The sequence below is a fragment of the Malassezia restricta genome, chromosome II (genome assembly GCF_003290485.1).
Source record: "Malassezia restricta chromosome II, complete sequence".
In the NCBI taxonomy this organism is placed as follows: Eukaryota; Fungi; Basidiomycota; class Malasseziomycetes; order Malasseziales; family Malasseziaceae; genus Malassezia; species Malassezia restricta.
This window is the reverse complement of record NC_040194.1, coordinates 773,555-800,342: the sequence shown is the minus strand read 5'-3', so window position 1 is coordinate 800,342 and position 26,788 is coordinate 773,555. Positions and strand designations below refer to the sequence as shown.

The following is a 26,788-nucleotide window of genomic DNA, read 5'->3' as shown; positions in this document are numbered from 1 at the left end:
GAAAAAGCAATGTGGATGCCGTGGCCCCTCCCAACACACGCTTAGTCAGGAATTCAGCGCGGCGTGGACAAGGCAAGCGAAAGTGTTGTATGCTACATCAAGGACATAGGGTCTGCGATACCCATTTGTTCCATATATGTGAGGGTCGAAGTCGTGTGCCAGAAGGGTTACCGCTGTAAATTGAAAGAGGACGCGGAAGGGGACGAATCCAATGCGAGTCGTGAGCGTCGAGATGGGCCTTTTGGACGTAACGTAGCGGCATTCCCGCGATGCGTAAGTGACTTGGCAGAGGCGAGTTGGACCATAGTGAATCGAGGAATTGTTTATCATTCATTTCTTGGATTGAGAGTCGTTTCGCTGGTGGGCGTCCACGTTTTCGTCGGTGCTGAACTTCGAATTGGAGACCTTCGCGATAAGAAGGTACACCTAAGGCTAAAAGGCGTATATGAGATGGATCAGCTTTGGGTCGATCAGGAGCTGAATCCGTAGCTGAAAGAGGTGTATTTGGTGACTCTTCGCGAATTCGCTTGGGGACTTTGGTTTGAGGTGGCTGTTTCATGGCGGCATCAAATGCCTCAGATAAGGAGGGCGGCGGTATAGCCTCAACGGCACCATGACCCAATTGTGCACTCTCTTGAATTTCCTTAGCTCGTTGAATTAATTCGCCTTGAGAGCTCGATCGCCGCCGAGTGTTTGGCCGTTCTGGCCTCGCCGCCGGAATAGTTCGCACACGTTCATGTCGGGTCCGATCGAACGTCGCAATCACTTGTCGTAGCAGGTTTTCAGCACGATCAAAGCGCGCAGGAGCGAGTCCTGAAGAGCGCTGCAGATCACGTCGCTGGATGCTGTCGACTCCAAGGCTTTCGGCAGCAAGCCATACACACACAGCGGGAACACTAACACTTATATCTTGAGTGCTTCGCGCATTACCTTGTGTTTCCCAAATTTTGACACGATCAATATACATACGCGCCTTATCACGCACGCGACGATCACCCTGGCATAGTGTCGTCAAGGCCGCGGACATGCCTACAGTGATCAGAATCCGGCGACTCGCTAAGCAGAAGCGAGCTAAGGGAATTCTCCACTTGGTCGCCTGAATTCGTCCAACGACTTAGCAACGCACCATCACAGCGTCTCTAGGCAGGCACGCTCTGAGCTTGCCTCATTATGAAATTTTATATCGATGAGCTACCTGTCCTTTTCCCATATCCAAAGATCTACCCCGAGCAGTACTCTTACATGGTAGATCTGAAGAGGACACTGGATGCAAAAGGGCATGGCGTTCTAGAAATGCCCTCAGGTACAGGCAAGACGGTTTCTTTGCTTAGTCTCATTATAAGTTATCAGAGATTTTACCCTGCAAGCAGAAAGCTGGTCTACTGCTCCCGCACGGTGTCTGAAATTGAAAAGGCATTGGCTGAGCTTAAGCGCTTGATGGCCTACCGAGCCAAATACAACACCAATTCATCTCTGGCCGATGGTAGCGAGCCTATGGACGTGGAAGATAATGACATAAAGTCTGGAATGGAAGACATTCTTGCACTGGGTTTGAGTAGTCGAAAGAATATGTGTGTGCACCCGGTTGTAAGTCAAGAACGCAAAGGTAAAGTGGTCGACGCACGCTGCCGAGACATGACCAGTGCATGGGCCTGTGAAAAGGGCAGGCAAGAACCAGGGTCCGTGGAACTGTGTGATTTTCATGAAGAGCTTGGAAAGCTAGACCCAGGACATCTCATACCTCATGGCGTGTGGACGATTGAAGAGCTCATTGAGTATGCGAAAGATAAGGGCATCTGTCCGTACTTTGCCGTGCGGCGCATGATGGCATTCTGTGATGTGATCATTTACAGTTTCCACTACTTGCTGGACCCTAAGGTGGCCGAGCAAGTCAGTAAAGAGATCAGCAAGGATGCTATTGTGGTCTTTGATGAAGCACACAACATCGACAATGTGTGCATTGAATCTTTAAGTATTGATTTGACGCGACCAATCTTGGACAACGCGTACCGTTGCGTGAATCGACTAGCTGAGAAGGTTGACGAAGTGAAACAAGTGGATTCGGCGCGGCTTCAGGATGAGTACTTGCGACTCGTCGAAGGATTGCAGCAACAGAGTGACGAACGTGAGGCTGAATCGTTTATGGCAAATCCTGTTTTACCCGACGACTTGCTGCAAGAGGCGATTCCTGGAAGCATCCGTCGTGCTGAGCATTTTGTCGCATTCTTGCGCCGATTTGTCGAATACCTGAAAACACGGATGCGTGTGTTGCATGTCGTTGCTGAGACACCAGCGAGCTTCTTGCAGCACCTCAAAGAAATCACTTTCATCGAGAGAAAACCACTGCGTTTCTGTGCCGAACGTCTTCGAATGCTTGTCCAAACACTGGAGCTCACTCGTATCGATGAATACACAGCTCTTCAAACCGTGGCATTCTTCGCTACACTGGTATCCACATACGATAAGGGCTTCTTGCTGATTCTTGAACCGTTCGAAACGGAACAGGCCACCGTTCCTAATCCCATTTTCCACTTCACGTGTCTGGATGCCAGCCTGGCTATTGCGCCCGTATTTGAGCGCTTCAGCAGTGTGATTATAACGAGTGGTACCATTAGTCCTCTTGATATGTACCCTAAAATGCTGCGCTTTGATACCATCGTGCAAGAAAGCTATACTATGACACTCACTAGACAGTGTTTCTTACCACTTGTGATCACACGTGGAAGTGATCAGGTTGCCATCAGCTCAAGGTTTGAAGTTCGAAATGATCCATCAGTCGTAAGAAACTATGGAAATATATTGATTGAATATTCACGCTGTATTCCTGATGGCGTGGTGGCTTTCTTTCCTTCATATCTTTATATGGAAAGCATCGTTGCTGCATGGCATGATATGGGTATTTTGGATGAGGTGTGGAAGCACAAACTCGTTTTTATCGAGACCCCCGACGCCCCTGAAACCAGCATTGCGCTTGAAAACTATCGCAGGGCATGTGACAATGGACGCGGTGCTGTTCTTCTTTCCGTGGCTCGAGGAAAAGTATCAGAAGGTATCGACTTCGATCACAACTACGGGCGCGCTGTCATCATGTTTGGTGTACCATACCAATATACCGAGTCGCGTATTCTCAAGGCACGCCTAGAGTTTTTGCGTGAAAACTTCCGCATCAAGGAAAATGATTTTCTGACGTTCGATGCTATGCGTCATGCTGCTCAATGCGTGGGTCGTGTGTTGCGTGGTAAGTCTGACTACGGTATCATGGTGTTTGCCGACAAAAGGTTTGCTCGTTCAGATAAACGCGCCAAGCTGCCAAAATGGATTGCACAGTACATTGAGCCTGTGTTCAGTAATTTGTCGACGGATATGGCCATTGTGGAAAGTAAGCGATTTATGCGCACGATGGGTCAGCCCTTCCCCGCCGGAAAGAATGGTATTAGTTTGTGGGATGTGGACGACATTGAACGACGTCAACAAAAAGAACGCGATGCTTTCGAGCGCCTCATGCAGCAAGACTCTGATTCTTGGGTGGCGAAACACCTTGCCGATGCGGAAACGACGTCCAAAGATAGCAAAGACCCGTCCACTGCCTTGCATGAGCTGGCGGACGAGTTTGATGCAGAATTCGGGACAGGCACCGAGCTGACCCAAGTCACAGTACCTTGATTCAGAATGCCTTTGCATGAAGCTGTCACTACATATCATGTATATAATAAAGTCCTATCTTCAACAATGTGCGGCTACATGATGCTTGATTTCGCCTCCTTCCAACCTACCGCCATAGAACGCTCCAAGTCTTCGTCACAAGTCTGCATCGCGTTGCGGCGCTGACGCATGCACGCAACACATCTACTGCAGTTGTATTAGTCATCGCCACCTCAGAACGTGAGTAAAAACGGTTGCAAAAAAAAGAAGGGACCGGCCGTATAAAAAGAAACCCGGGCGGAAAACTTCGCACTCAACCCGACATCTTGTTAGGCACGGGTTTCATATACAATGCCGCCAAAGTCTGCTGAAGGAACGGCGCATATCGATGCCAGTGATTTCAAGAACTCGGCAGCTGCCGAGGCGGCCGCTGCTGGTCCCCAGCAAGAGGTGAAGGCTGCTCTTTTCGACGAGGCCCAGCTCCTTTCGACGGGTGACAAGAAGGCTGCCGTGGAGCTTACGAACCTGGTCAAGATCGAGGGTCCTTTTGCTCTGCGTAACCTTGGCATTGAGGATGTCATCAAGAAGGGCCTTGGTGACAAGAAGAACGCGGCTGGCCGTGAGGGTGCCTGCATGCTCGTCATGACCCTCTTCGACGAGGGTGTGGGTCACGAAGTCGAGCCCTTCATCATGAACGGTGTCTTTGAGACCATCGTGGAGGCCATGGGTGACAAGGAGAAGATTGTGCGTCAGCGTGCTGAGGATGCTCTGCTCCTTGTGGTCCGTAACATGTCGACGTGGGCCGGCCCTCAGGTCATTCGTGTGCTCTTGCACCAGATGCGTACGGCCGGTAAGTGGCAGGTCAAGACGGGCTGTGTCCGTCTTCTTGAGGAACTTGTGCAGACTTGCCCCGACATGGTAGCTCGCATGATGACGGAGATCATCCCGGTCATGGCTGAGGTGATTTGGGACACAAAGAGCGATGTGCAGAAGGCCTCGCGTGCCTCGCTTGAGAAGCTTTGCGCTCTCGTGTCGAACAAGGATATTGAACGCTTTATTCCCGCCCTCATCCAGTCGCTCATCCACCCTGTGGAGGAGGTGCCCAAGACGATTCAGCTCCTGTCGGCGACAACATTCGTCCAGGAGGTCGACTCACCCACCCTTGCCCTGATGACGCCTCTTCTGTCGCGTGGTCTCACGGAGCGTCCCACTGCTACGAAGCGTAAGGTTGCCGTGATTATCGACAACATGTCGAAGCTTGTCGACAACGAGCGCACGGTGCGTCCCTTCTTGCCCAAGCTCCTGCCTGGTCTGATCAAGATCGAAACCACAGTGTCGGACCCTGAGGCTCGCAGCGTTGTGCAGCGCGCCATTAACACTCTCCGCCAAGTTGGTAAGGTCGACGGTGATGGTTCGGAGGTGAAGCCTCTTGAAGACATTGATCTGAACAAGACCGTTGAGCTCGTGGACGCTGCCCTGAAGCAGCAACAGCTTAGTGGCCCTGACACGCTCGTGCACTACGTTTCTCAGCTTGTTACGAACTTGTCGAACTTCCGTGTGTTCGAGCCCGAGGAATGGGATGGCACTCTCTCTCGCTACCTGCGCCTCTTCCGTCCTTCGAATCAAGAGAAGGCTCACGCCATTGTGCACGATCTCCTTAAGCAGCTCGCTAAGAGTACCGGCGAAGAAGTCGAGGTGTTCGACGACGAGGAAGAGGGCGAGGACCTGTGTAACTGTCAGTTCTCGCTTGCCTACGGTGCCAAGATTCTGCTGAACACGGCCACCCTGCGTCTTAAGCGTGGCCACCGCTACGGTCTCTGTGGTCGTAACGGTTCGGGTAAGTCGACGCTCATGCGTGCCATCCAGAACGGTCAGGTTGAGGGCTTCCCTTCGCCCGAAGAGGTGCGCACGTGGTACGTTGAGCACGATCTCGACGGATCAGAGGGTGACATCTCGATTCTGGACTTTATCCAGACCGACAAGCGTCTGAATGTGGACCGCGAGACGGCTTCCAAGACGCTTCAGGAGATGGGCTTCGATGAGCAGCGTCAGGCTGGCCCCATTACGGCTCTCTCTGGTGGTTGGAAGATGAAACTCGCCCTTGCGCGTGCTGTGCTGTTCAAGGCTGATATCCTGCTGCTTGACGAGCCCACGAACCACTTGGATGTTCTCAACGTGGCCTGGATCACCGAGTACCTGCAGAAGACATCGGCTACGTCGATCATTGTGTCGCACGACTCTCAGTTCTTGAACAATGTCTGCACTGACATTCTGCACCTGAACCGCTTCAAGATCAAGCGCTACCCCGGTAACCTTGACGCCTTTGTCAAGCGTGTGCCTGAGGCCCGCGCTTACGTCGAGCTCAACTCGGGTGAGGACTACTCCTTCAAGCTTCCCAACCCGCCATTGCTCGATGGTGTCAAGACGAAGGAGAAGTCGCTTGTCAAGATGCGTGACGTCGTGTTCCAGTACCCCAACACGCCTGCTCCTCAGCTCCGTGGTATTACGATGCAGCTCTCGCTCTCGTCGCGTGTGGCTGTGCTTGGTCCTAACGGCTCCGGTAAGTCGACGCTCGTGAAGCTCATTGTCGGTGACACTGAGCCAAACGAGGGTGAGCTGTGGAAGCACCCTAACCTTGTCATTGGTTACGTTGCCCAGCATGCTTTCCACCACATTGACCAGCACCTTGACAAGACGCCTCTCGAGTACATGCTCTGGCGTTACCAGACCGGTGAGGACCTCGAGGAGCACATGAAGGCTACTCGTCAGATCTCTGCCGAGGAGGAAGAGGCCATGAAGCGTGGTGCTATCTACGAGCACGAGGGTGTCAAGCGTGTCATTGATGATATCGTGGGCCGTAAGAAGCTCAAGAACTCGTTCCAGTACGAGGTCTCCTTCAAAAACATGAGTTCGGCTGACAACCTTTGGCTGAGCCGTGATGAGCTGATGCGCCGTGGCTTCGAGAAGAAGATCATGGAGGTCGACTCGCGTGAGGCCCAGAAGGCTGGTATGCTTCGTCCCCTGGTGCGTCGTGAGATCGAGAAGCACTTCGAAGACTTTGGTCTTGAGCGTGAGTTCACGTCGCACAACACCATGCGTGGTCTCTCTGGTGGTCAAAAGGTCAAGGTTGTGCTGGGTGCCGCTACGTGGCGTATGCCCCACATCATCGTGCTGGATGAGCCCACCAACTTCTTGGACCGTGAGTCGCTTGCTGCTCTGATCGCCGCTATCCAGTCGTTCGAGGGTGGTGTTGCCATCATCACACACTCGCAGGAGTTCTCGGAGGGTACCTGCAAGGAAATTTGGCGTATGCAAGACGGTACGCTCCACGCATCAGGCCACAACTGGGTCGAGGGCCAGGGCTCTGGTGAGCGTATTGACAAGAAGAAGAACGACGAAGAAGAGGTCAAGTTTGACGCTCTCGGTAACAAGATTGTCGAAGAGAAGAAGAAGAAGAAGCTTACGTCGTCTGAGGCCCGTAAGGCCAAGAAGGAACGCATGGCCCGCCGCAAGCGTGGTGAGGAAGTGTTCAGTGATGAGGAGCTTTAATTGCATAGTGCCAGAACGTGTCAAATCGGCGTATTATTAGTATGTTGATTCACCCCCGCTGCGCACATCGAGTCATGTTGGTATTTTCTCTATAGACATATCAATTGGTATTCTCGCTGACTCTCTGGCTCTGTCGTCCGTCATATGATAAGCAAAAGGAGTAGGTAAGAGAATACGCCACCGATCACGACGCCTGTTGACGTAGCTGTGATGCGGGCTAATTCTTGCGGCGCCGTGAAAACATTGACTTGATTCCACACTTTGGCCACATATGTCCCGCAGATACTTAACCAAGAAAATATATCAGACACCCACAAGAAATTTGTGCCAAGCTTAGGTATTGAATGCGCAGTGCTCGACTGGGGCGCATCAGGCAGACTCAGCATCGATTCCATATTTGCAAGGCGTTCGTCCACAGAGACTAGCACAGTTTGCATACGCTCTCGAAATGCATCTTCGCTGGTCAATAAGCGCGTTTCAAGTGTCTGTGCCAGACGGCGGCGCTTAAACGGCTCGACAAAGAAGAGAGCGAGAATAAACACCATCACGTTTAGTATACCGAGTCCCACGCTCACATAGGTGCTAATACTCCGTACGCGGTCGCTCCAAAGGTGTTCTTCATGGTATCGACGCATAACACTGCGCATCAAGTCATCAAATCCTCGCTGCATTTCCGATTCAGTGCGCTCATATTCATGTTGACTTCGTTCCTCTGCTCGAACGTGATTATGCTCCGAGTGCAAAAGAGTTGTGTACTCCGTCAAGTCATCATCCTTCCAGCTTGATTTGCGCGAAAGCAGATCATTAATTCGCCGCTGTGATGCAGACCGGTCCGAAACAGCCTGCAGGTATACCATCTTGGCTACGTTCTTGTTATGTTGCAGCTCACTAAGTCGATCGCTTTGTCGCTGCACTTGTTCTTTTAGTGCATTGATTTCAGCGTATCCTGAGTAGTCATTCCATTTATGGTTCCATTCAATAAGTTTGTCTTTGGCCACGGGCTTCGTATGCTCGATCCAAAGGTGAAGTTTGTGGCGCCATCGCCCTAACACATGTGAAGATGACGAATAGGCCGCACAAAACCGAAGGCATCGAATGGCAAGTGGCATCTTGGCAAGACTATTGGTGCTTTTATTCCCTAGATTACCGGTCCATATGGGACGTGCATTGATGCCTACCATACACAACCGACGACTCATTGCCAGAATATGCTGCAAGCCCTTAGCTTTCAATCCATGCGAGCGAAGCGCGTCCTTGTAGACACGCACGTGGTGCCACGTGCAAATGTAACAGAGATGGTGACGCGCCTCAACGCGAGTAGGTGGCATAGATTCAAACGAGCATGTCTCAAGCCATTCCCCTTGTAAACTCAGCCCAACTCGCTGAAAGGCAAAGCGAAGAAGTTCGTTTGATTGGCAAAGTACTCAAGGTATGCCAGAGGCGGCTCACAGACAGGTTTCCGGTGATATCCTTCTTCTTGAGGCCTCTGACCATGGCACGGTAGAAGTCAAACTCCAGGTGGTACGTGCAAGCACAGCTCTTCGATCTGACATATAAAGGATGATTCACCTGCTACACAATATGTGGAAGTTGTTGGACGTGTGTCACGAACAGGTGACTCAGTAACCCAACATGCCTTACTATCCATGGGCGATGACATTGGTGCGTTTATCACAGACTTACAAGATAAGACTTGACCCTAGTTGAGCATCTTGTTCATCTGACACCTAAATACCCTGCGCTATTCTCTGAGTAGGATCTTTCTGTCAACCAATGTAGTGTTATGTATGTAATGCCTGAATATGTATCGTCTTTGCGCTTACTTTGCTTGCGAGATACCAGCAACTCCCGAGGAAACACCACGCATGATCGGGCCCGCAACCTGTAAGTGGAAACTATGGCTGTTCATCGACAATCAGATTTCGCGCTGCTGGATTCTAAGTCTACCTGGAACAAGCGGGGCAGCCTGCTTCCCTGCTTTTTATGCATATCGTGTAGGAGTTTTGGAGTATAAGAGAAGTATAGACAATGAGTTGCTATTCAACCTGGCTTTTTCCTGACTCTTGGTCTATCGTATCGTGGACCATCATTGCTTCTCCGCTTCCTGGTTGTGAGTGGAGGGGAAACCCGACGCGTTAGGAATCATATGACTAATGTGATGGATTCGACGGTGGGCAAGTGATGTCTTGTTTCCCCAACATCCGACTGTGCAGTGTGGGCGATAGGACCTGGCATCAACCAACTTGAGCTGTTTAGCTACCTCTGTTGTCATGACGGGAAATTATTTAGTGGATATTCCACCCAGAGTCAACGGAAGCGACGAGACGCGTCCGAAAGCGCACATTGATGAAAGTACATACCCTATCTTGCATCAGCGTTCAATCCATGACAACGATGCATTTTGGGCCGATGAAGCGAACAGAATGATTTCATGGTTCGTCCCATTCAAGACCGTTCAGTATGGGACCTTTGACCGCGGGAACATTGCGTGGTTTGTCGAAGGCCAGTTGAATGCCTCGTACAACCTCGTAGACCGCTGGGCATTTGAACGTCCCAACGACACTGCTATTATTTGGGAGTCTGATGAGCCTGGCAACGATGTCAAAATTAGCTTCAGTGAGCTTCTTGAACGCGTTTGCCAAGTGGCAGGCGTTCTTCAGTCTATGGGCGTAAAAAAGGGTGATATTGTCATTATATATATGCCCATGATTCCTGATGCGGTGGTCAGTATGTTGGCTTGCAGTCGCATCGGTGCTGTCCACTCTGTTGTGTTTGCTGGTTTCAGCTCTGAATCGCTCCGTGACCGTATTCAGGACTGCCGCGCGCGCATTGTCATGACATCAGACGAGGGTCGTCGTGGTGGCCGCACTATCGCGACCAAGTCGATTGTGGATGCGGCTTTGAAAGAATGCGACAGCGTAGAACATGTGCTGGTTTCGAAGCGCACGGGGGCAGTTGATGTGCCTTGGGTCGATGGACGTGACCAATGGCTGAATGAACTTGCTGTGCGACAGCGAACGTACCTGCCACCTGTAATGGTGAACAGCGAAGACCCGCTCTTCGTGCTGTATACGTCGGGCTCTACAGGAAAACCAAAGGGCGTTGTGCACACAACAGCTGGCTATTTGCTCGGAGCAGGCCTGTCTGTGAAGCATGTGTTCGATGTTCACCCCGGCGATCGGTTTGGATGCATGGCGGATATTGGTTGGATCACCGGTCACACGTACATTGTTTACGGACCACTGATGAATGGCACGACCACTCTCCTTTTTGAGTCGACTCCTATGTACCCCACGCCATCGCGTTACTGGGAGGTGGTCGACCGACACGAGCTCACGCAATTCTATACGGCCCCCACATCGATTCGCATGCTGCGTCGCATGGGTGCGGAGCACGTCGAAAAGTATGATCTAAGCTCTTTACGTGTCTTAGGTACAGTGGGTGAGCCCATCAACCCTGAAGCTTGGCACTGGTACAATGACGTAGTCGGTCGCAAGCACTGTGCTATCGTCGACACGTACTGGATGACTGAAGGTGGCTCGCACATGATCACGACTCTGCCTGGTGCTATTAAGAGTAAGCCAGGTGCAGCAAGTAAGCCGTTTTGGGGACTGGAGCCCGTCCTACTTGACTCACAGACAGGCGCTGTGCTTGAAGGTTTCGACGTCGAGGGCGTTTTGGCCATGAGCAAGCCTTGGCCATCGCTCGCACGCACCATCTTGAATGACCATGGGCGTTTCCTAGACACGTATATGCGTCCATACCCGGGCTACTTCTTCACAGGCGACAGTGCATACCGCGATCATGATGGCTATATCTGGATCCGCGGTCGTGTGGACGACGTTATCAACGTCTCAGGCCACCGCATGTCGACATCGGAAATTGAGTCGGCACTTATACTGCACCCAGGTGTAGCAGAAGCGGCAGCGGTCGGAGCACCGGACGAAGTGACCGGCCAGTCGATCACAGCCTTTGTGGCTCTCAAGCCTGACTATTTGGGCAATACTGCTGAGGATCTGACCAAGGAGCTTGTCATGCAGGTTCGCCGAGCCATCGGTCCCTTTGCCACACCAAAGCGGATCATGTGCGTCAGAGACCTGCCCAAGACACGCAGCGGAAAAATTGTGCGCCGTGTCTTGCGCAAAATCGTGTGCAACGAGGCCGACCAGCTTGGCGATCTGTCCACGTTACAGGACCCTTCCATCTTGGATCATCTGCTGGTACGTAATAACGAGAGCGTGGAATATTTTACTGACACTGACTCTAGAGCGTGTTTAATGAGGACACAGCCAATGCAAAGTAGACATGGCGCCTAGACAAATAGACACTCACACAAGCAAAATCTCTCTCAGCCCACGCATCCCATTTGCCTTCATTCGGCTTCGTTAGGATGACATATTGGATCTAGTCCATCACGTAAGGAACAGTGTGCGATTGCAGATATTACACCTTATATATGCATTTCGTACATGTTACCTAGAGCTTTTCTTCCCAGTGCTTGAGCAGCCTCTCAAGGTCAAAGTTCGGGTCCTCGGGGTCTGACACGACAGCTGTACAAAAGAAAAAAAAATGAGTTAGCATCGTACATCGAAAGGGTACACATACCATTTGGCGACGCAGGAGCAAGTTTCGCTGCGCGGATCTTAGCGTATTCCTCCTTGGCCTTCTTGATTTGGTCTTCACGGTGCTTGATCGCCTGCTTTTCAACCCGATCGTCATACTTGGCCTGCAGCTTCTGGCCGTGCATAATACCGTAACCGATACCAGCAATCAGTGCCGAATACCGAACGACGTTCACAACAGGTGTAGGCGACATATTGTGGAACACAAGATCGTCAGCAGCGGTCGCGATGGGCAAGCCAAAGCAACCGCTTACGTCCCATCAACACCCAAGTCGGTTGTGCCCGGCACGGGCATGCACGTGATGTAGTTCTCCGCAGCTGGTCTTTCATGTCGAAAGAAGCCTATTAGGCTGCAATACGTGGAGGAAGGAAGGGTGAGGAATACGAAGCGCTACTACGCCCACTGTCCTTCTTGTCTACAAAAGCTTGAGATGCCTATTGATCAGGAGAAGCTTGCTAAGCTGCAGAGCGCCCAGCGTGTTGGTGGCAAGGGTGCCCCACGCCGAAAGGTTGTGAAGAAGCCCAAGGGTGCTGTGGCCGGTGGTGATGACCCCAAGCTGCAGGCCGCTATGAAGAAGCTGGCTGTTCAGCCCCTCACTGGCATTGAGGAGGTGAACATGTTCAAGGCGGACGGAAACGTGCTGCATATTGATGCCCCCAAAGGTATGTTTCGATAATTGTGTCAAGCTTACATGCAGTACATGGCGATGTTGGCTCGAACACCCTTGCTGTGTACGGCAAGGCACAGAACAAGGAGCTCACTGAGCTCCTTCCGGGTATTCTCAGCCAGCTTGGCCCTGAGTCGCTTGCGAGCCTGCGTAAGCTGGCTGAAAGCTACCAGGCCATCAGTGCCCAGCAGGCCGAGGCTCAGAAGGCTGCTGAAAACGAAGGTGTGCCGGAGGTGTCTGGTAACTTCGATGAGGTCGAACAGGGCAAGGATGCCCCTGCTGAGACGCAGGTCGACCAGCTTGACTAAGTGTCATACGCGATTATTATAGAATGACACTTTCAAAATTAAACAACCGATGTCCTCTAGCTGACCAGTGTCGTACCTATGATGCCGCCTACTCTTCTGTACGGGGGTTCTTTGCGTCTGACGAATCGTGCGCAGCAGCATCGGCATAGTCATCTTCGTCACGCTGGCGCTTTGCACTCATCGCCGTATCATCCATAGTGGCCTCTGGACCTGCTCGTTGAGACCTCTCTGTTTCATAGTATTCTGCATCGGCACCGGCGGGCGCTTTGTGTGCGTCAATGGCGCCTTGAGACTCCTGGTACACTTCTTCACGACGTTCGTGACGCTCGCTCTCACGCTTTTGCTGCTCTTCTATCCGCTTGCGCTCTTCTTCTTCACGCATGCGGTTATGACCCCAGCCACCACGACCAGCATCATATTCTTGGCGGTATTCGTCACGAACTTGTCCGCCAGAGCGGCCGCGGCCATATTGTCGACCATCACGATATCCAGGGTCAAGATCGCATCGAATGACTCGTTCATCCAGTTTCGTACCCGAGACAAAGCGCATGCAGTCGACAGCCTCGTCGTGTGTATAAAACCTGAGGCATTAAATATGTGTATACGTACTCAACGAAAGCAAATCCACATGGCGTCTTGGTGTTTCGATCCAAGCCCATAATGATACGCTTGATTCCGCCGCCACCGGTCACATTGGTGACACGAGCGAACAGTTCGTACATTTGTTCCTCGGTGGTATAGAACGACAAATTGCCGATGTACAGCGTTGCACTTTGAGCAAGTGCCATTTGCTGCTCGTGCGCAGAGCTGCGCGCCCGTGAATCACGGTCTGGTCTTAGCATTGATACGGTACATACAAGAAGAGGGAGCGTTCAAGTGCTCGACAATGTGGGACATGCGGCAGTTTATGGGAAAGCCTCAATGGCCCACCGTGCTTAGGTGGAGCATCGCCCACCTACGAGCGCCATTTTTTTCCAAGCCATGACGACACGATCAGCGGAAACGGACGAGATTGTTCCGAAACCGTCACGCACAGACACTACGACAGCACTTTGGGCCACGCAATATGGAGCTTGGTACCCGATTCACAAACGCTATACACCCAAGTCGATCGTGATTGATCTTGAAAGCGTTGAGCCGCGCTTTGTTGAATGGCTGGATGAAGATGGAGTTGTGCTAGCAAATGCGAACGACTCTCGTCATGCAAGGACATTACCACAGAATGATGAAGCTGAAGTGATGAGCGAGCCTAGTGATGACGAAGATGAAGGAGCTTTTTTCCCCGCGTTGAATGCAGAAATTGAGCGCGCCTTGCAGGCTTATGGCGCCGTTTTCCCCAAATTGAATTGGAGTGCGCCTCAAGATGCGGCTTGGATTATGCCTGGGCACACACTACGATGCCAGACGCCTAACGATGTATATTTACTGATCAAGTCGTCCGACTTTGCCATGAAAGATGTGGTGCAGTTGCGAGAATTAGCTCAGGCATGCGAAGCAGATTCGCGCTATCAGCGTCCGCGACTGCAACTTGTGCTAAAAAAATGGTTCGATATGCCGCGTTCACACGAATTCCGCTGCTTTGTTAGGGATGCGCACGTTGTAGCCGCATGTCAGCGCGAAATCTCTTTTTATGAGCACCTACAAAACACCGCAACGCAGGAACGCATCCAGTCCATGCTCATGGACTTTTACAATGAGAACATGGCCCAAACGACGCCCCCTGATATTGTATTTGATGTATACCTGACCAAAAATCTCGACAGCTGCTTTCTGATCGATTTGAATCCATGGCTCGATCGCACTGATACCCTGCTGTGGACAGGTGAAGAGCTAGAGCAAGCAGATGCCCAGCCAACTCGCATCCCCCTGCGTGTTTTAACGTCGCCAGCACAGGCATCTCAAGCACTGCCGACATATTCTGCGCACATGGTCCCAGCTGACGTTATAGAGCTGAGCCAGGGCGAGCACATCGCCGAGTTTGCCCAAAAATGGTCGTCACAACTGCAGGAAGCCGCCAGGCCCTAAGAAAAGCCGCATTAATGTCGTAATGGCCCCTTGACACGGGGGAAACCGACGAGGTCTCGCACATGGTACGTGTGTGTAAGCCAGCTCAGAAGGCGTTCCATACCGATACCAAATCCACCATGTGGCGGGCCCCCATATCGACGAAGGTCGTGAATGTACCACGTCAGCGAAGAGCTCTGGAGACCAGATTGCTTCATACGCTGCAGAAGCACATCATGTCGCTCTTCACGCACGCTACCTCCCACCAGCTCACCCACATTGGGCACGAGCAAATCGAAGCATGCAACGGTTTTTCTCGACGCACCTGCTGCCTCTGGGTGAAGAGTCTCATCAAGAATCACTTGCTCATCATTTTCCCGCATATAAAATGGCTTGATGTTCGAGGGAAAGTCGGTCACAAAGACTGGCATACCAAAGTGAGCAGCAAGCCATCGTTCATGGTCAGACCGCAATGAGTCGCCCCACACGGGAGCAGGTACCTCTGTACACTGTGCACGGAGTAGCTGCACAGCATGGGTATACGAGATACGTGGCCAAGGTGCTTCAATAATAGCGGCGTGCTCGTCCGTGGCGCCCAAGAATGTCATATCGTCCCTTGCACGTCCTTCGTGCCATGCAGCACGAATGGCGCTCTTTATCACCTCTTCGGTACAGTCAAGTATGGCTCCCAGCGCGTTTTTAGAGGGAAGCCAGCACATTTCTGCCTCAAGCATCCAGAACTCTGCCAAGTGACGATTCGTGGCCGAGCCTTCAGCACGAAAAACAGGACATAGAGACCACACACGAGATAAACCCAATGCATATGCTTCCAGATGCAATTGTGCAGACACAGTCAAGTACGCATCGTTTCCAGACCAGAATGCCGTCATATTCTCCTTCGAGGATGGATGTTGGGCGACATCTGACTCGGCCACAACCCGAAAAATCTCACCCCCACCCTCACAATCTGACGACGTGATAACAGGCGGTTGAACTTTGCAAAAGTCATTCTGATCCATCCACACAGCCATGGCAAGCTCCATTCGAGTGCGAGTACGTTGTATAGCGCCAAAATGTAGGGTGCGTGCTTTGAAATGCGAGGCTTGCCGCACTATATCAGCAGCGACAGAGTCAGGCTTGGTGCTGTGCATCACGTTGGCAAGTGGGTATGTGGCCAGATCTGTAGATGCTAGCACATGTACGTCTTCGGCGTGCATCTCCACGCGCTGACTTGATGTACGACCACGTCCCGCGGCCATACGGCCACTCAGTTGCACTGCTTGCCCAGGAGTGAGTTCACGTGCCTCGCCAGGCAGGACCACTTGCAACGTAGCTGCTCCTCCTAATGTGCCATCTGTGAGTTCAACGAATGTGCGCGTCTTGTGCCTACGAACTGACACGATCCATCCGTGGGCTGTCACAGGAGTATCCATGTCCTGCAAAGATGCAAGCTTCGTCTCCGCGTCGCGCCGCAGCACATGCAAGGTAGGTGGTAGGGACGAGGAAGCATAGAATCGCGCTAAAATGGGTAGACGCATAGCATGTTGATACGCACACACAACACGACTCGCGCGCCCTAGCATCTAGCAGCGCTATGGCAGAATCGTTGGGGGATACAGCTGCTATGGGTGGAGGAAGCCCCAGCGGCGTTTCGAATCACGTGTAGGATCCTAAGCTTTCTGAGCTCGTTGGCGGCGGTCCAGCCAGTCCTGCACTTTGACGCGTACGCCGGGCTTGTGCTGGTAGTACTTGTCGATCGTATCAAGCAGCTCGTTAGGCTCAAGCACATAGCTACCCGAAGCGGGGTGACTGCCCTCGTGCAGCGCTGCCAGCTCGGCTTCAGTTGGCAAGGCATGCACGTTAAACTTCGGGTTCCAGCGGAGTGGTCCCACTCCACGCAGCTTGGCCTCGCGTTCCTTACGCGCCTCGCGATCTTTGCCAGTATGGGGCACATTGCTAAGCTTCGGGACTTCAAGCTGCATACCAGCGCGGTGCGCTTTGCTGGCTTCGCCAAAGAAGAAGGTTTGGATATAGTCGTCACTCACATCCTCCAAACGTGACGGCTCCCAATTGGGAACACCGGTGCGGCGCTGGCCAGTGACAGGGTCTTTGCCCAAGACGTGCATCACACCCGTGTGAAAGTCGCGGCCAATGGACAAGTCGCAGAAGGCCGTAGAGAGGCGAATGTTGGTGTGCATATTCTCCTCGTACGTTTGATGATGCGCTAGGCGAATGGCGTGGAAGGTGACTTTCAAAGAGCGAGGCGAGCGAGAAAGCAGCGTCGCGTGCGTCACCGATGCCCATTCAGCAACCTCTTCGGTCAGACTAAGTCCGCGCGCAGCGAGATCCTTGCCTGTGAAAGAGTCGTGTCGTCTCTGGGCAATGTCCTCCAAGACAGCAATAATCTGTTCGATCGAGTCGCGCGTAAATGCATAGTCCATGGCAATGCGCGTGTCACCCAAAAACACAGACTTCTGGGCCAAGCTTGGATCATCCATAAAGGGATCCGTGGCAAACTCATTAATCGCACTCACCACGTTTTCCTCATGAGCAGCAGTCGAAAGAGGCATCGAGCCAATCCGCCGAATCATTTCTTCCACCGCATGCGAATGGACATAGTGCGTCGCGAGACCTGTGATATAAGCGTCTGCACCACTCAAACGCGAGCTTGTGAGGCCAATGTACATGCCGACGCCACCATCAAGACGCGAAAAAACATACGTCAGACCCACATCGGGGTAGTAGCCAATGGCCGTCTCGGGCATCGCAAAGAGCGTGCGCTCCGAGGCAATACGTAGCGTGGAATGCACTGTCATGCCGACACCACCGCCCATGATAATACCATCCCACAGGCCGATGTACGTTTTGGGGTGACCGAGTTGGGTGGTCGCTCTGCGCAAATAATGCACTCGGTAGTTTTGCATGAGTTCCCACTGGAAAAACCAGACCGACTTACTGCGCTCGACAATGTCCTCCTTATCAGCCAGAGTAACAAGCGACATGACATCACCGCCAGCACACATAGAGCGGCCCACACCGCGGAACAGGACGGTAGCTGCATTCGGCGAAGGCTCAATTTCATCAAAAGCCACGTTAATGAGACTGATCATGTACCTGTCAATTGCATTGAGCGCCTTCTCACGATTCAGCTGAAGGATCCGCATGGATCCATTGTTCAAAAGCTGCACGGGCGAATCAGGCTGATGCAGCAAGTGTTTGGGCGGATGCGCCAGATCTGCCGACACAGCAGCCCATTGAGCATTTGTCATATGCCGCACAATCAGATTTACGCGAGGTGTTGCACGAGATGACGCGTTCAGACGTGTACGGACGCTGCTGCTTAGGCTTAGAGCAGGATTGAAAGACACCCGGCGCCACATAGCACTTGCGCCTATCGGACCACCAGCCTAAGAAAAGTTCTCCTCACGGCTCGAAGCAGCGCTGAGCGCCAGCCTTGATGCTTAGTCATCGTATTGGTACGTAAGCTGGTCGGACTTGTTCGACCACCCCGCGAAGATAGGTGCATGTGGCACCGACAGCGGAGGCAGATAAAAATTACACATCTGCATCCAGCGGGTGATTGGGCGAATGGCCTGGGGGCTTTCAGGCCTGAGTCTTCCATTAACCATGTCATCGATCAAAGGACCTGCACCAGCTCCTGAGTCCTTCCCCCGTGCCGAGAAGCTGAAGATTGGTATCGTGCATGCTCGATGGAACAAGGAAGTTATTGACGCGCTTGTCACGGGGACGCTTGAATCTCTTGAGAAGGCGGGCGTAAAGGCCGAGCAGGTGGCCATCGACTCGGTACCCGGCAGCTGGGAGCTGCCCATGGGCACACTCAAGATGATCAAGCGCGAGAATGTAGATGCCGTTGTCTCCATTGGATGTGTGATCAAGGGATCGACGATGCACTTTGAGTACATCTGCGACAACAGCCTCAAAGGTCTCATGCGAGTCAGCCTGGACACGCAAGTCCCAGTGATCCTTGGCGTGCTCACGGCGCTGGACGAGGACCAGGCCCTTGAGCGCGCGGGTATCGGCCGCAAGAAGCCTGGTCACAACCACGGTCTAGAATGGGGCACTGCTGCTGTGGAGTACGTAAATCCAACACTGACCCGACAGAATGGCTCTCAAGGAGCCCAAGCCCGAGACGCCTTAGCATTGGTTTCTAGGTTGAAACAGAGGCATGTTATATACTATGAACAGTGCATAGATAGGAGCCTACTGCGAAGAGAGCAAGTTTTTAATGTTGTTCAACATTTGTATATCACGCTGTACGGAGCCAGGCACGTCGCGTTTACGCTTTTGCAGGCGCTGTCTCCGACTGTCTTGCCGCGGCATATGGCCCGAGCGGCCTTTACGTGCGAGCGAGCCGAACAGGGATCCAGCTTCGGGGCTCGAAGCGCGCAGTGCGTTACCACCAAAGGCGGATGCGTGCGACGCGTCTGGATCGTCGATCCAGCGCCGAGAGCCGGGCATAGGAGGTGCCTCGTACGAATTTTCCACACCTGGACGACGAAGGGCCATAACTTGAGTCCGCAAGGAGCCCAGCTCAGGTTCACAGTCCACATGAGGAGGAGCGCGACGGGCATTGGCGACGGTAGGAGCCATATCCATCCACGCGTGAAGAACACGGAAGTAGGATTCGCCGCGCTTGGGGTTCACGCGGCTGTAATCGACCGTGTCAAGACCATAACGGTACTGCAGCGGCAGATGACCCGCACGGCCTCCGATGGCGACAGTCAGTGATGCATCCGTGTTCATGAAGTAGCGGTTGCGCCTGGCTTCTTCCACACGGTGTAGCGCACGGCCCTGCATCGGCTCATTGAGCAGGTATGTGTATATGTTGTCAGGCTGTGCGTACTGCAACCCACGTAGCGGGTGTGCGGGTGCAGCGTGTGTCGGCGTGGCGAGCACCTGGCTGTTGGGCGCGTTGTATCTAGCTTCGGCGCTGCTGCGTAGATAGTCTGCAGCACTTTGGGGTGCGTGTGGTAGGCGTGCCTCTGTCCACATATCCACGCCTGAGGAGTTCTGGGGATATGTTGCAGCCTTGTCCCATTCATCCTGAGTCACGGTACGATCCGTGGCTTCATGAGCAAGTCGTTCCATCCGCTCGTGGATAGCCACGTTCTTGCGATTCTGCTCAAGTGCTTTGCGGAACTTGGGACGCCGGCGGCGAATGTCAGAGAGAAAGCGCTGGAACGTGCGTTCATCCATGGCATGGTAGTTCGGCAGAACATCTGCCGAGCTGGCGAAGCGTCCGTGGTGCGTGCCCCAGACAACATTGGACGTGAGTTTGTTGGTATCTTCCAACGTCGCGTGGTCATAGACGATGCGCGGGGGTGGCCCAAAGGTGGAATTCACATCGTCTTCGCCTGTGACACCCACACCCAACACATCGCGGCGCGGCTTGTCAGAAACACGCACACCAGCCTCGAACCAGCGCTTGCGGAAAAGCGGCTCACGCTCCGACTCTTTCCAATTTGTCATACCGTGCTTATCGTCAATGTCTTGGATGGTCACGTAGCGCAGATCACCGGCGTGAGATCTTGGCGCAGGCATATCGGCGGTCGACTGCCACGACGACGGGAGCGGGCGCTTACCACCAAAGTCGCCACGCACCGCATGTGCAATAGGTGTTTGATACACCTGGGACACATACGGATCAAAGGTACTCGCGCGGGTGCGCTGTAACAAGCGCGTCAGCACGCTACTTGCCATCGGTGCGTCGCTCCGGATGGAAAAGCATGGGTGCGTTGGTAGGGCGAAGAAGGAAGGTAGTCACGTGATGCCACGCTGCAGCGGCGCATAAAGCGGGCGCTTCGGCCCACCAGCGTTTTTTTCTACCCAACCCCGTGATGCTGGTGGTCGGTCATCGGCCGTGTCCTATGCCGACGCTACGGCGGTGTGGGCCTGGCATGACGGGTAGATCATCTATGGGCTGTAAAACCATCGTCAGGAGGGCGCGCCTAGGCTGCGCCCCATGATCCGGTGATGACCTAGTGTCCATACAAGCAATGTATATAGGTACGTACGTCAGCGCAACGAAGCACGGTGTAAGATGCTGGAGGATCAAAATTTTGCTGCTACGAAGCAAACGTGATGCACGAGCGCCGAGATGCGCGGTGCACCTGACAAATAATAAAAGGCGTGTCTGACAGCCATGTCGATCCGTGTTTCTGCCGCGCGTTGATTCATGACTAACCACCGTGAGTTGAGCCGACTATCATCATCATGTCTATAGCGTGTATTACGCGAGGTTACGCAGGCCTGTAGCTAGACGACCCACTTCACTAATATGACTAACCTTGCACAGCGAGCCACGGAACTCAGGCAGATACTTGGCGCCGGTCAAGGGGTCTTCGACAGCATTCATGCCGCCAGCAGGAATAAGGGTGTGGCTGCCAGCACAAATGACGTAGTCAGACTCGTGCACGGAGTATGAAGACACTTGCACGGCATCGCGTGGCTGGCGATCAGAGAGGGACACGATCTGCTGAGCCACCTGCACGACCTTGGCGGGTGGCTGCAACTCAATAAGTCGACGAGCAAAGTGGCCAGCCATAGCGAGGTTACCGACCCGACGAGCTTCCATCATGGCAATGCGCAGCGCCAACATCTGGTGCTGTGGCTGCATCTGCACATGCGTAAACAGAGCAGCCAATTCCACGATGCGGGCGACCTGCGCGGGCTCGTTGGCCTGCGCCGCGTCAGCCGCCAATGCACGGCGTTCGAGCTCGATCGAAATACCAATTAAATACTCCCGGCATTCGCCAATGAGCTCCAAGATACGCTGAGCTTCCAGCTCGTTGAGTGCAGGCGTGAGCACCAGCATGTGCAGTAGCGAACGGAACTCATGCTCAGCATCGTGCAGCTTGTTTCCACTTACTGCACGATACGCAGAAGCCAGATGGTGCGTCTCCAGGTACGACAAGCGTAACGGAGACGCTGGGAGCACCTTGCCGAGATCGCCTTCACTTGCCTCATTATTGCGTCGCAAATGCACAATAAGAGGTGACATGCCCGGCGCACCAGGGACGATAGCACGAGCAGCAACAAAGCAGCGCCAAAGCCATGGCTCGAGTGGTGTGAATGACACGATACCCGCTTGACGCTGCAAGAGCTGCAGAGCTGTATCAAACGCACCAGCCGCAGCGAGATCTGCAGCCACAGGCGAGTTGCGAAGCCAGTGCTCATCCTCAGCGCTGCCCGCGGTCAGGCCCTCTAGCGACGCAACATCCGCCAATGGCGCAATCTGCTGACCAAGCTCCTCTTCTGCCGGCGCCACAACACCGTCATCGAGATCCCAGGCTTCTTCTGCCTCGTTTAGGTCAACTATACCGCCGTCGGCATTTGGCTCACCGTATGCATCCTCTTCGTCGTCCACGAGCGCGTCGCCCTCGAGCCACGAGTCAATATCATGCGACGGGGCATCAACGACATTGTCCTCGAAAATGACGCCGCCGTCGGTACCAGCCACGAGCTCTTTGTCAAAGAAGTTCTCTGTGGGCGCAGCAAGTGGCCAGTCCTGTTGGCTTGTTGGATATACCACAGGCGGCAGTCCAGCCGTTGTCGACACAGGAATGCCAGCCAGAGATTGAGCTTCATCAGCATCCAACCCCGATTCCTGAGCGATCTCGGCGGCCCAGGTTGAATCTCCAGAGCGCTGCGCCGTAATGTACGCAAGCACACCAAGGCCCGCGCCTTGCAAGACGCGCGTCTGCGTCACGGCATCCTGGTTAAACACAGCATTGTGGTACAGGCTTTGTACATTTCCACGGCGCTCAGCAATGCTGGTCATCTTAGCCAGCTTTTCAAAATTGCCTGTTATAAGATACAGGAACGACAGCTGGTCAAAGTCTTTGGTTTTTTGGTACGCACGCTCCACGATGTGATGCGCGCCTAGGCGGAGAGCAGCTTGACCGAGACGTGTCCAGATCTCGGGCACGTTGATAGCTTCCGCCGTTTCGAGCGCCACATCGAGGTTGCCGCACTCCACCGCTAAATCAAAGCGTGTCGTCTTATCCTGCACAAAATGAAGAGCGATTTCGGGGAAGCCCTTCTTTTGCAGATATGCAATTATTGCCTGACCCACCAGACGGGACGTGCGGATAATACTCAGCACTTCATCGTAGCGGCCTTCCAGCAGCGCTAGTTTGAACTTGTACTCGGTGGGGTCCATCACCACTGTACGTGGACAGGCTTGACGATCAAGGCAGTACACCGTCGAACCTTTTACTCGTGTAAGGTATAGCGGCTGTTCGAGCGTCTTTATAATGCCGACATCGCCCTGTGGCAAAGCATACTTAATGTGGTTCAGAGTGCTGTACAGAAGGACGCCATTCGAGTCCCAGGCTGCGCTCTTAATACGGATCGTCTCATGGATTAGATGCGACGAGCTAAAGTGCTTGTCAGTCAGCGTAATGGTGTGCTTCGACAAAAGAGCCACACGAGCACCGTCGGGGCTCCAAACTGCATACTTGACGCTTGGCGCGGCAATTTCGCCGGTCACTGTTTGTTGTTGTGTATCATACAGCTGAACTCCCATTGCCGTACTAAGCAACAAGTGCGATGGACCACCGTAAAAGATCTCGTTAGTCGGCTGCGGGAGCATCAAGGTCTTGACGACTTGATTTAATAGATCACGAATTTCGACACGCTGCTGGCTCTTTTGCAAGACGGCCAGGCGATTGCGTGCAACAAACAATGCCGTAGAGCCCTGACCACGTCTTCCGACGGCGCCACTCTCACCAAGCTCGGCAGGCGGCGAATGCGGGAGCGGCGCAATATCATACACACCAACGTCGCCATTGATTGACGTCACGATGACGGAACGCTCTGCAGGATTAAAGCTCAGAGAGCGGGGCTGGACGTATTGGTTACCAAGGCGACGGATACTGAGCAGCGCATGGTCCTTGCCTGTATTATAGTCCATATGGCGCACCTGCTTGTTGCGAACATAATACAATGAATGGTCATGCAATGCAAACGGCGGGCGCTCGCGTTCTAGTTTGAATACAATCAGACCACTGTCATGCCCAGCAGCAAACAAATTCAGGTGCGGATGAGCCGTAAGGACCCAAAACCGGTCGTTCTCACGGCGGAACGTTTGGACAGCAATGCGCTTGCCCATATCCCATACGCGAATGGTTTTGTCTTCAGAGACCGACAGAATCAATTCAGCATGTGGATGAAAGAGGGATGCAGATACATTGTTGTAATGCCCGCGGCATGTATCGACTTCCCAGGCCTTCGTGTCCGACATGCGCCACAGCTTGATTTGACGATCGTCACTGGCCGACACAATAAGCGGAAGAGCGGGGTGGAAGGCAGCCCAGTTCACACCACGGTCGTGTCCCTCCAGCACATATTTGACCACGACGTCCATATTGGCAAAGAGGTCCATTTGGGTGCTATTCGCTCGTGCAATCTGATCTTCAAGGCTCATTGGCTGCGCAGTCGTGGACTTTTGTTTGAGTGTTGTAAAGTCCCATACACGCACTGTCTGGTCCATCGAAGCCGATACAATCAGGTCTTCGTACGGATGGAATTGAGCACACATCACATAGTGGTTGTGGCCGGTCAGTACCGCAATACAGGTGCGACTTTGCCAGTTCCAAATACGGATGGTCTGGTCATCAGATGCACTAATAATCCATGGGTGTTCGTGATGGAAGAACACGGAACGCACATAATCCAAATGACCATGTAAGGTGAACAGGACCTTGCCGGTCTTGTGGTTCCACACCTTGATTTTGAAGTCGTCGCCGCCACTCACCAAAAGAGGCTGCGTCGGGTGGAAGCAGACGCCACGAACAGGACCTTCATGGTCTTCCAGTCGTTCATAAATTGTACCCGTTTGGTAATTCCAAAGTTGGATTGATCCATTGTGCAACGAGGCCGCAAGCAGCGGTAGCTTCTGGTGAAAGGCGATACCTTTCACACGATTTGACTTTGACTCAAACTTTGTTAGCATCTGCATTATGATGCTGGCAGACAACGTGGCGCCGTATCCCGTTTAAACGGCCCTCGCGCCTTACCCCGTCGTAGAGCGTCTGCAGAACGGACAGTCGTACCAACCAACCCGACGGCGACACGGCCTGCCTGCGCTGGCGTGGATAGTCACGTGTTCTTAGTCATGCTCACGGAGGGTCCCTGGGCATCAAGGAGCACACCTGCACGGCGGCACACGAGGTGCGTATGCCCTTGAGCGGCACAGATGGGTTGGAAGAATGAAAAGGCGGCATCTTCGCAAGCTGAGATGCCACGCTTGGACATGTCTACGATAATGCAGACGCAGTTTGAATACGAATGTCACGCTGAACATGCACATCCGCGTGGACACACTTCCAAGCTCTTGTCTCTACTCACTCTCGCAATACTCCGACACCTCCTATGGACTAAGACCCAAATACCACAACCTTTGCAAGCACTAGAACGTGAGGCTTTTGCAATATTGGATGAGGACGATGAAGCCTCTTGTTTGTGTCTTTCCTACGGCACAGAAGGAAATATCATACTTCCATTTGCCATGACGCGACATTTGCCCAGTCCTGTCCAACGCGTGACACAGCTCCTGTATTCTTGTACCAAGCTAGAAACACGCTTGTACGACTTGTTGGCATCACTGGAATCTACACCGCCAACAACTCTCCACATTGCCATGGTGACAGGTCAATCGCTTTCATTTCCTCAGCATGTGCTCGTGCTACACTTTGACCAGATGCTAGCATTTGGCAAAAACTACATATCTGATTCAGACTCATGCAAGGACCGAAGGAGAAAAGTAAGTGCACTTATGGAGCGAAAGTTTGTGCGTTTCACTATGGACAAGGATTTGCTTTTGCCTGACACATGTCGACCTACGCGCACACGTATCTTAGTTTGTGCTCCTCCTCAGCTCCAGATCTCTGGCTGGCATCCTAGGCCTCATTGGCGCGCACCTGCCCCCACGGTTGCTCCGGACCCGGAGCTCGAATCAGAAACAGAGGATTTACTCGCACAGGCTTCTGAACCGCGTGTATCGAAAATGAATCAAGCTACTCATACATTTCTGTCTCGTCACAGTGCACGTAAAGAGGCTTGTACACGTCTAAAACGACGCAGCACGCGATCTGTACATATTAGCGTGGACGGAGGTCTCCGGCCAGCGCGTGGGGTTGCGACACCCAATGTCACGTGGTATGAATGCGACGTACACGTCGTGGGCTTTTGAACAGCTGGGATAAAGAAGGCTTGCATGCGATTGGCCCAGCACAAACGTTATTTACAGCGCCACGCATTTCAGGGCGGTAGTTCCACTATTTCTCGGCATTCTTTTCACAGCGAGCTTGAAGACCGCTTTGATAAGATGATTACCATTCTGCAATGTTTGGCACTGTTACTTTGGGGAATACACTGTCTAGCAGCCGAACCGCCAAAAGACACCAGTCTCACTGGTACTTGGAGTAGTGGAACTGGTTCCGTCTTAACCGGCGAAGGATTTTTCCGTATTAACAACACATTTTCTGTGCCAAAAAACACCGGCATTTCGTACAGCTTTGTCGAAAAAAATGACACGACTGGCTTTTGGGAGCAGGCAATTTATCAATACACTCGTGGTGATGATCCGGACTGTTTTACGGTCCACCTCATTTGGCAGCATGGAAACTATACGATTCACCGTAATAATTCCATGACCCTCACGCCCTTCAAGACCGATGGCCTTCAGCAATATACGGATACCTGTAAACATGAAGAGGACAAAATTGATTTCTACTCGCAACCAGAGTTTATGAAAAGCTTTGAAATCACAACGTATAAACACTATGCTCTTGGTGCCGACCCGCAATGGTCGTATAAGCTCCAGCTGTATGAGTTCGATGGCAATCCCAAGCCGCCAATGTATCTTCATTATCGCCCTCCGCTAATGTACCCGACGCAACCTATGCACAAGATGATGTGGGGTCTCATGGGCTGAAGGGTAAGCTCAACATAGACATGATTTTTGGATGAT

General features: G+C 52.8%; 17 protein-coding genes across 17 annotated transcripts; 9 read left to right on the top strand and 8 right to left on the bottom strand.

Annotated features, from left to right (window-relative positions):
* Positions 1-97: 97 nt before the first annotated feature.
* MRET_1331 (uncharacterized protein) lies at positions 98-1,027 on the bottom strand (the record flags this gene model as incomplete). The annotated part of the gene is made up of 1 exon (XM_027627958.1): positions 98-1,027. One exon carries the CDS (start codon positions 1,025-1,027, stop codon positions 98-100), a length of 930 nt encoding a protein of 309 aa, XP_027483554.1.
* A 143-nt stretch (positions 1,028-1,170) lies between these two features.
* MRET_1330 (DNA excision repair protein ERCC-2) lies at positions 1,171-3,663 on the top strand (the record flags this gene model as incomplete). The annotated part of the gene is made up of 1 exon (XM_027627957.1): positions 1,171-3,663. The coding sequence occupies one exon, from the start codon at positions 1,171-1,173 to the stop codon at positions 3,661-3,663; it is 2,493 nt and encodes an 830-aa protein (XP_027483553.1).
* A 330-nt stretch (positions 3,664-3,993) lies between these two features.
* MRET_1329 (elongation factor 3) lies at positions 3,994-7,191 on the top strand (the record flags this gene model as incomplete). Its single annotated transcript, XM_027627956.1, has 1 exon — positions 3,994-7,191. The coding sequence occupies one exon, from the start codon at positions 3,994-3,996 to the stop codon at positions 7,189-7,191; it is 3,198 nt and encodes a 1,065-aa protein (XP_027483498.1).
* Positions 7,192-7,331: 140 nt separating this feature from the next.
* On the bottom strand, positions 7,332-8,390 carry MRET_1328 (sensitive to high expression protein 9, mitochondrial; the record flags this gene model as incomplete). Its single annotated transcript, XM_027627955.1, has 1 exon — positions 7,332-8,390. The coding sequence occupies one exon, from the start codon at positions 8,388-8,390 to the stop codon at positions 7,332-7,334; it is 1,059 nt and encodes a 352-aa protein (XP_027483434.1).
* Positions 8,391-8,533: 143 nt separating this feature from the next.
* MRET_1327 (replication factor A3) lies at positions 8,534-8,947 on the top strand (the record flags this gene model as incomplete). Its single annotated transcript, XM_027627954.1, has 4 exons — positions 8,534-8,620; positions 8,647-8,712; positions 8,751-8,853; positions 8,883-8,947. The coding sequence occupies 4 exons, from the start codon at positions 8,534-8,536 to the stop codon at positions 8,945-8,947; spliced, it is 321 nt and encodes a 106-aa protein (XP_027483490.1).
* A 514-nt stretch (positions 8,948-9,461) lies between these two features.
* Positions 9,462-11,494, top strand: MRET_1326 (acetyl-CoA synthetase; the record flags this gene model as incomplete). The annotated part of the gene is made up of 2 exons (XM_027627953.1): positions 9,462-11,411; positions 11,459-11,494. 2 exons carry the CDS (start codon positions 9,462-9,464, stop codon positions 11,492-11,494), a joined length of 1,986 nt encoding a protein of 661 aa, XP_027483491.1.
* Positions 11,495-11,667: 173 nt separating this feature from the next.
* MRET_1325 (F-type H+-transporting ATP synthase subunit e) lies at positions 11,668-12,007 on the bottom strand (the record flags this gene model as incomplete). The annotated part of the gene is made up of 2 exons (XM_027627952.1): positions 11,668-11,741; positions 11,797-12,007. The coding sequence occupies 2 exons, from the start codon at positions 12,005-12,007 to the stop codon at positions 11,668-11,670; spliced, it is 285 nt and encodes a 94-aa protein (XP_027483492.1).
* A 237-nt stretch (positions 12,008-12,244) lies between these two features.
* MRET_1324 (nascent polypeptide-associated complex subunit beta) lies at positions 12,245-12,789 on the top strand (the record flags this gene model as incomplete). The annotated part of the gene is made up of 2 exons (XM_027627951.1): positions 12,245-12,476; positions 12,512-12,789. The coding sequence occupies 2 exons, from the start codon at positions 12,245-12,247 to the stop codon at positions 12,787-12,789; spliced, it is 510 nt and encodes a 169-aa protein (XP_027483493.1).
* An 88-nt stretch (positions 12,790-12,877) lies between these two features.
* MRET_1323 (nuclear cap-binding protein subunit 2) lies at positions 12,878-13,686 on the bottom strand (the record flags this gene model as incomplete). Its single annotated transcript, XM_027627950.1, has 3 exons — positions 12,878-13,370; positions 13,399-13,618; positions 13,647-13,686. 3 exons carry the CDS (start codon positions 13,684-13,686, stop codon positions 12,878-12,880), a joined length of 753 nt encoding a protein of 250 aa, XP_027483494.1.
* An 84-nt stretch (positions 13,687-13,770) lies between these two features.
* Positions 13,771-14,814, top strand: MRET_1322 (cell division cycle protein; the record flags this gene model as incomplete). Its single annotated transcript, XM_027627949.1, has 1 exon — positions 13,771-14,814. One exon carries the CDS (start codon positions 13,771-13,773, stop codon positions 14,812-14,814), a length of 1,044 nt encoding a protein of 347 aa, XP_027483495.1.
* An 11-nt stretch (positions 14,815-14,825) lies between these two features.
* MRET_1321 (asparaginyl-tRNA synthetase) lies at positions 14,826-16,376 on the bottom strand (the record flags this gene model as incomplete). Its single annotated transcript, XM_027627948.1, has 1 exon — positions 14,826-16,376. The coding sequence occupies one exon, from the start codon at positions 16,374-16,376 to the stop codon at positions 14,826-14,828; it is 1,551 nt and encodes a 516-aa protein (XP_027483496.1).
* Positions 16,377-16,463: 87 nt separating this feature from the next.
* On the bottom strand, positions 16,464-18,173 carry MRET_1320 (3-hydroxyisobutyryl-CoA hydrolase; the record flags this gene model as incomplete). Its single annotated transcript, XM_027627947.1, has 1 exon — positions 16,464-18,173. The coding sequence occupies one exon, from the start codon at positions 18,171-18,173 to the stop codon at positions 16,464-16,466; it is 1,710 nt and encodes a 569-aa protein (XP_027483497.1).
* Positions 18,174-18,420: 247 nt separating this feature from the next.
* MRET_1319 (6,7-dimethyl-8-ribityllumazine synthase) lies at positions 18,421-18,952 on the top strand (the record flags this gene model as incomplete). Its single annotated transcript, XM_027627946.1, has 2 exons — positions 18,421-18,887; positions 18,916-18,952. The coding sequence occupies 2 exons, from the start codon at positions 18,421-18,423 to the stop codon at positions 18,950-18,952; spliced, it is 504 nt and encodes a 167-aa protein (XP_027483433.1).
* A 62-nt stretch (positions 18,953-19,014) lies between these two features.
* On the bottom strand, positions 19,015-20,514 carry MRET_1318 (mitochondrial ribosomal protein subunit; the record flags this gene model as incomplete). Its single annotated transcript, XM_027627945.1, has 1 exon — positions 19,015-20,514. The coding sequence occupies one exon, from the start codon at positions 20,512-20,514 to the stop codon at positions 19,015-19,017; it is 1,500 nt and encodes a 499-aa protein (XP_027483432.1).
* A 529-nt stretch (positions 20,515-21,043) lies between these two features.
* Positions 21,044-24,775, bottom strand: MRET_1317 (coatomer subunit alpha; the record flags this gene model as incomplete). The annotated part of the gene is made up of 1 exon (XM_027627944.1): positions 21,044-24,775. One exon carries the CDS (start codon positions 24,773-24,775, stop codon positions 21,044-21,046), a length of 3,732 nt encoding a protein of 1,243 aa, XP_027483429.1.
* Positions 24,776-25,012: 237 nt separating this feature from the next.
* Positions 25,013-26,008, top strand: MRET_1316 (uncharacterized protein; the record flags this gene model as incomplete). Its single annotated transcript, XM_027627943.1, has 1 exon — positions 25,013-26,008. One exon carries the CDS (start codon positions 25,013-25,015, stop codon positions 26,006-26,008), a length of 996 nt encoding a protein of 331 aa, XP_027483428.1.
* Positions 26,009-26,032: 24 nt separating this feature from the next.
* On the top strand, positions 26,033-26,752 carry MRET_1315 (protein ROT1; the record flags this gene model as incomplete). The annotated part of the gene is made up of 1 exon (XM_027627942.1): positions 26,033-26,752. The coding sequence occupies one exon, from the start codon at positions 26,033-26,035 to the stop codon at positions 26,750-26,752; it is 720 nt and encodes a 239-aa protein (XP_027483431.1).
* Positions 26,753-26,788: the final 36 nt, after the last annotated feature.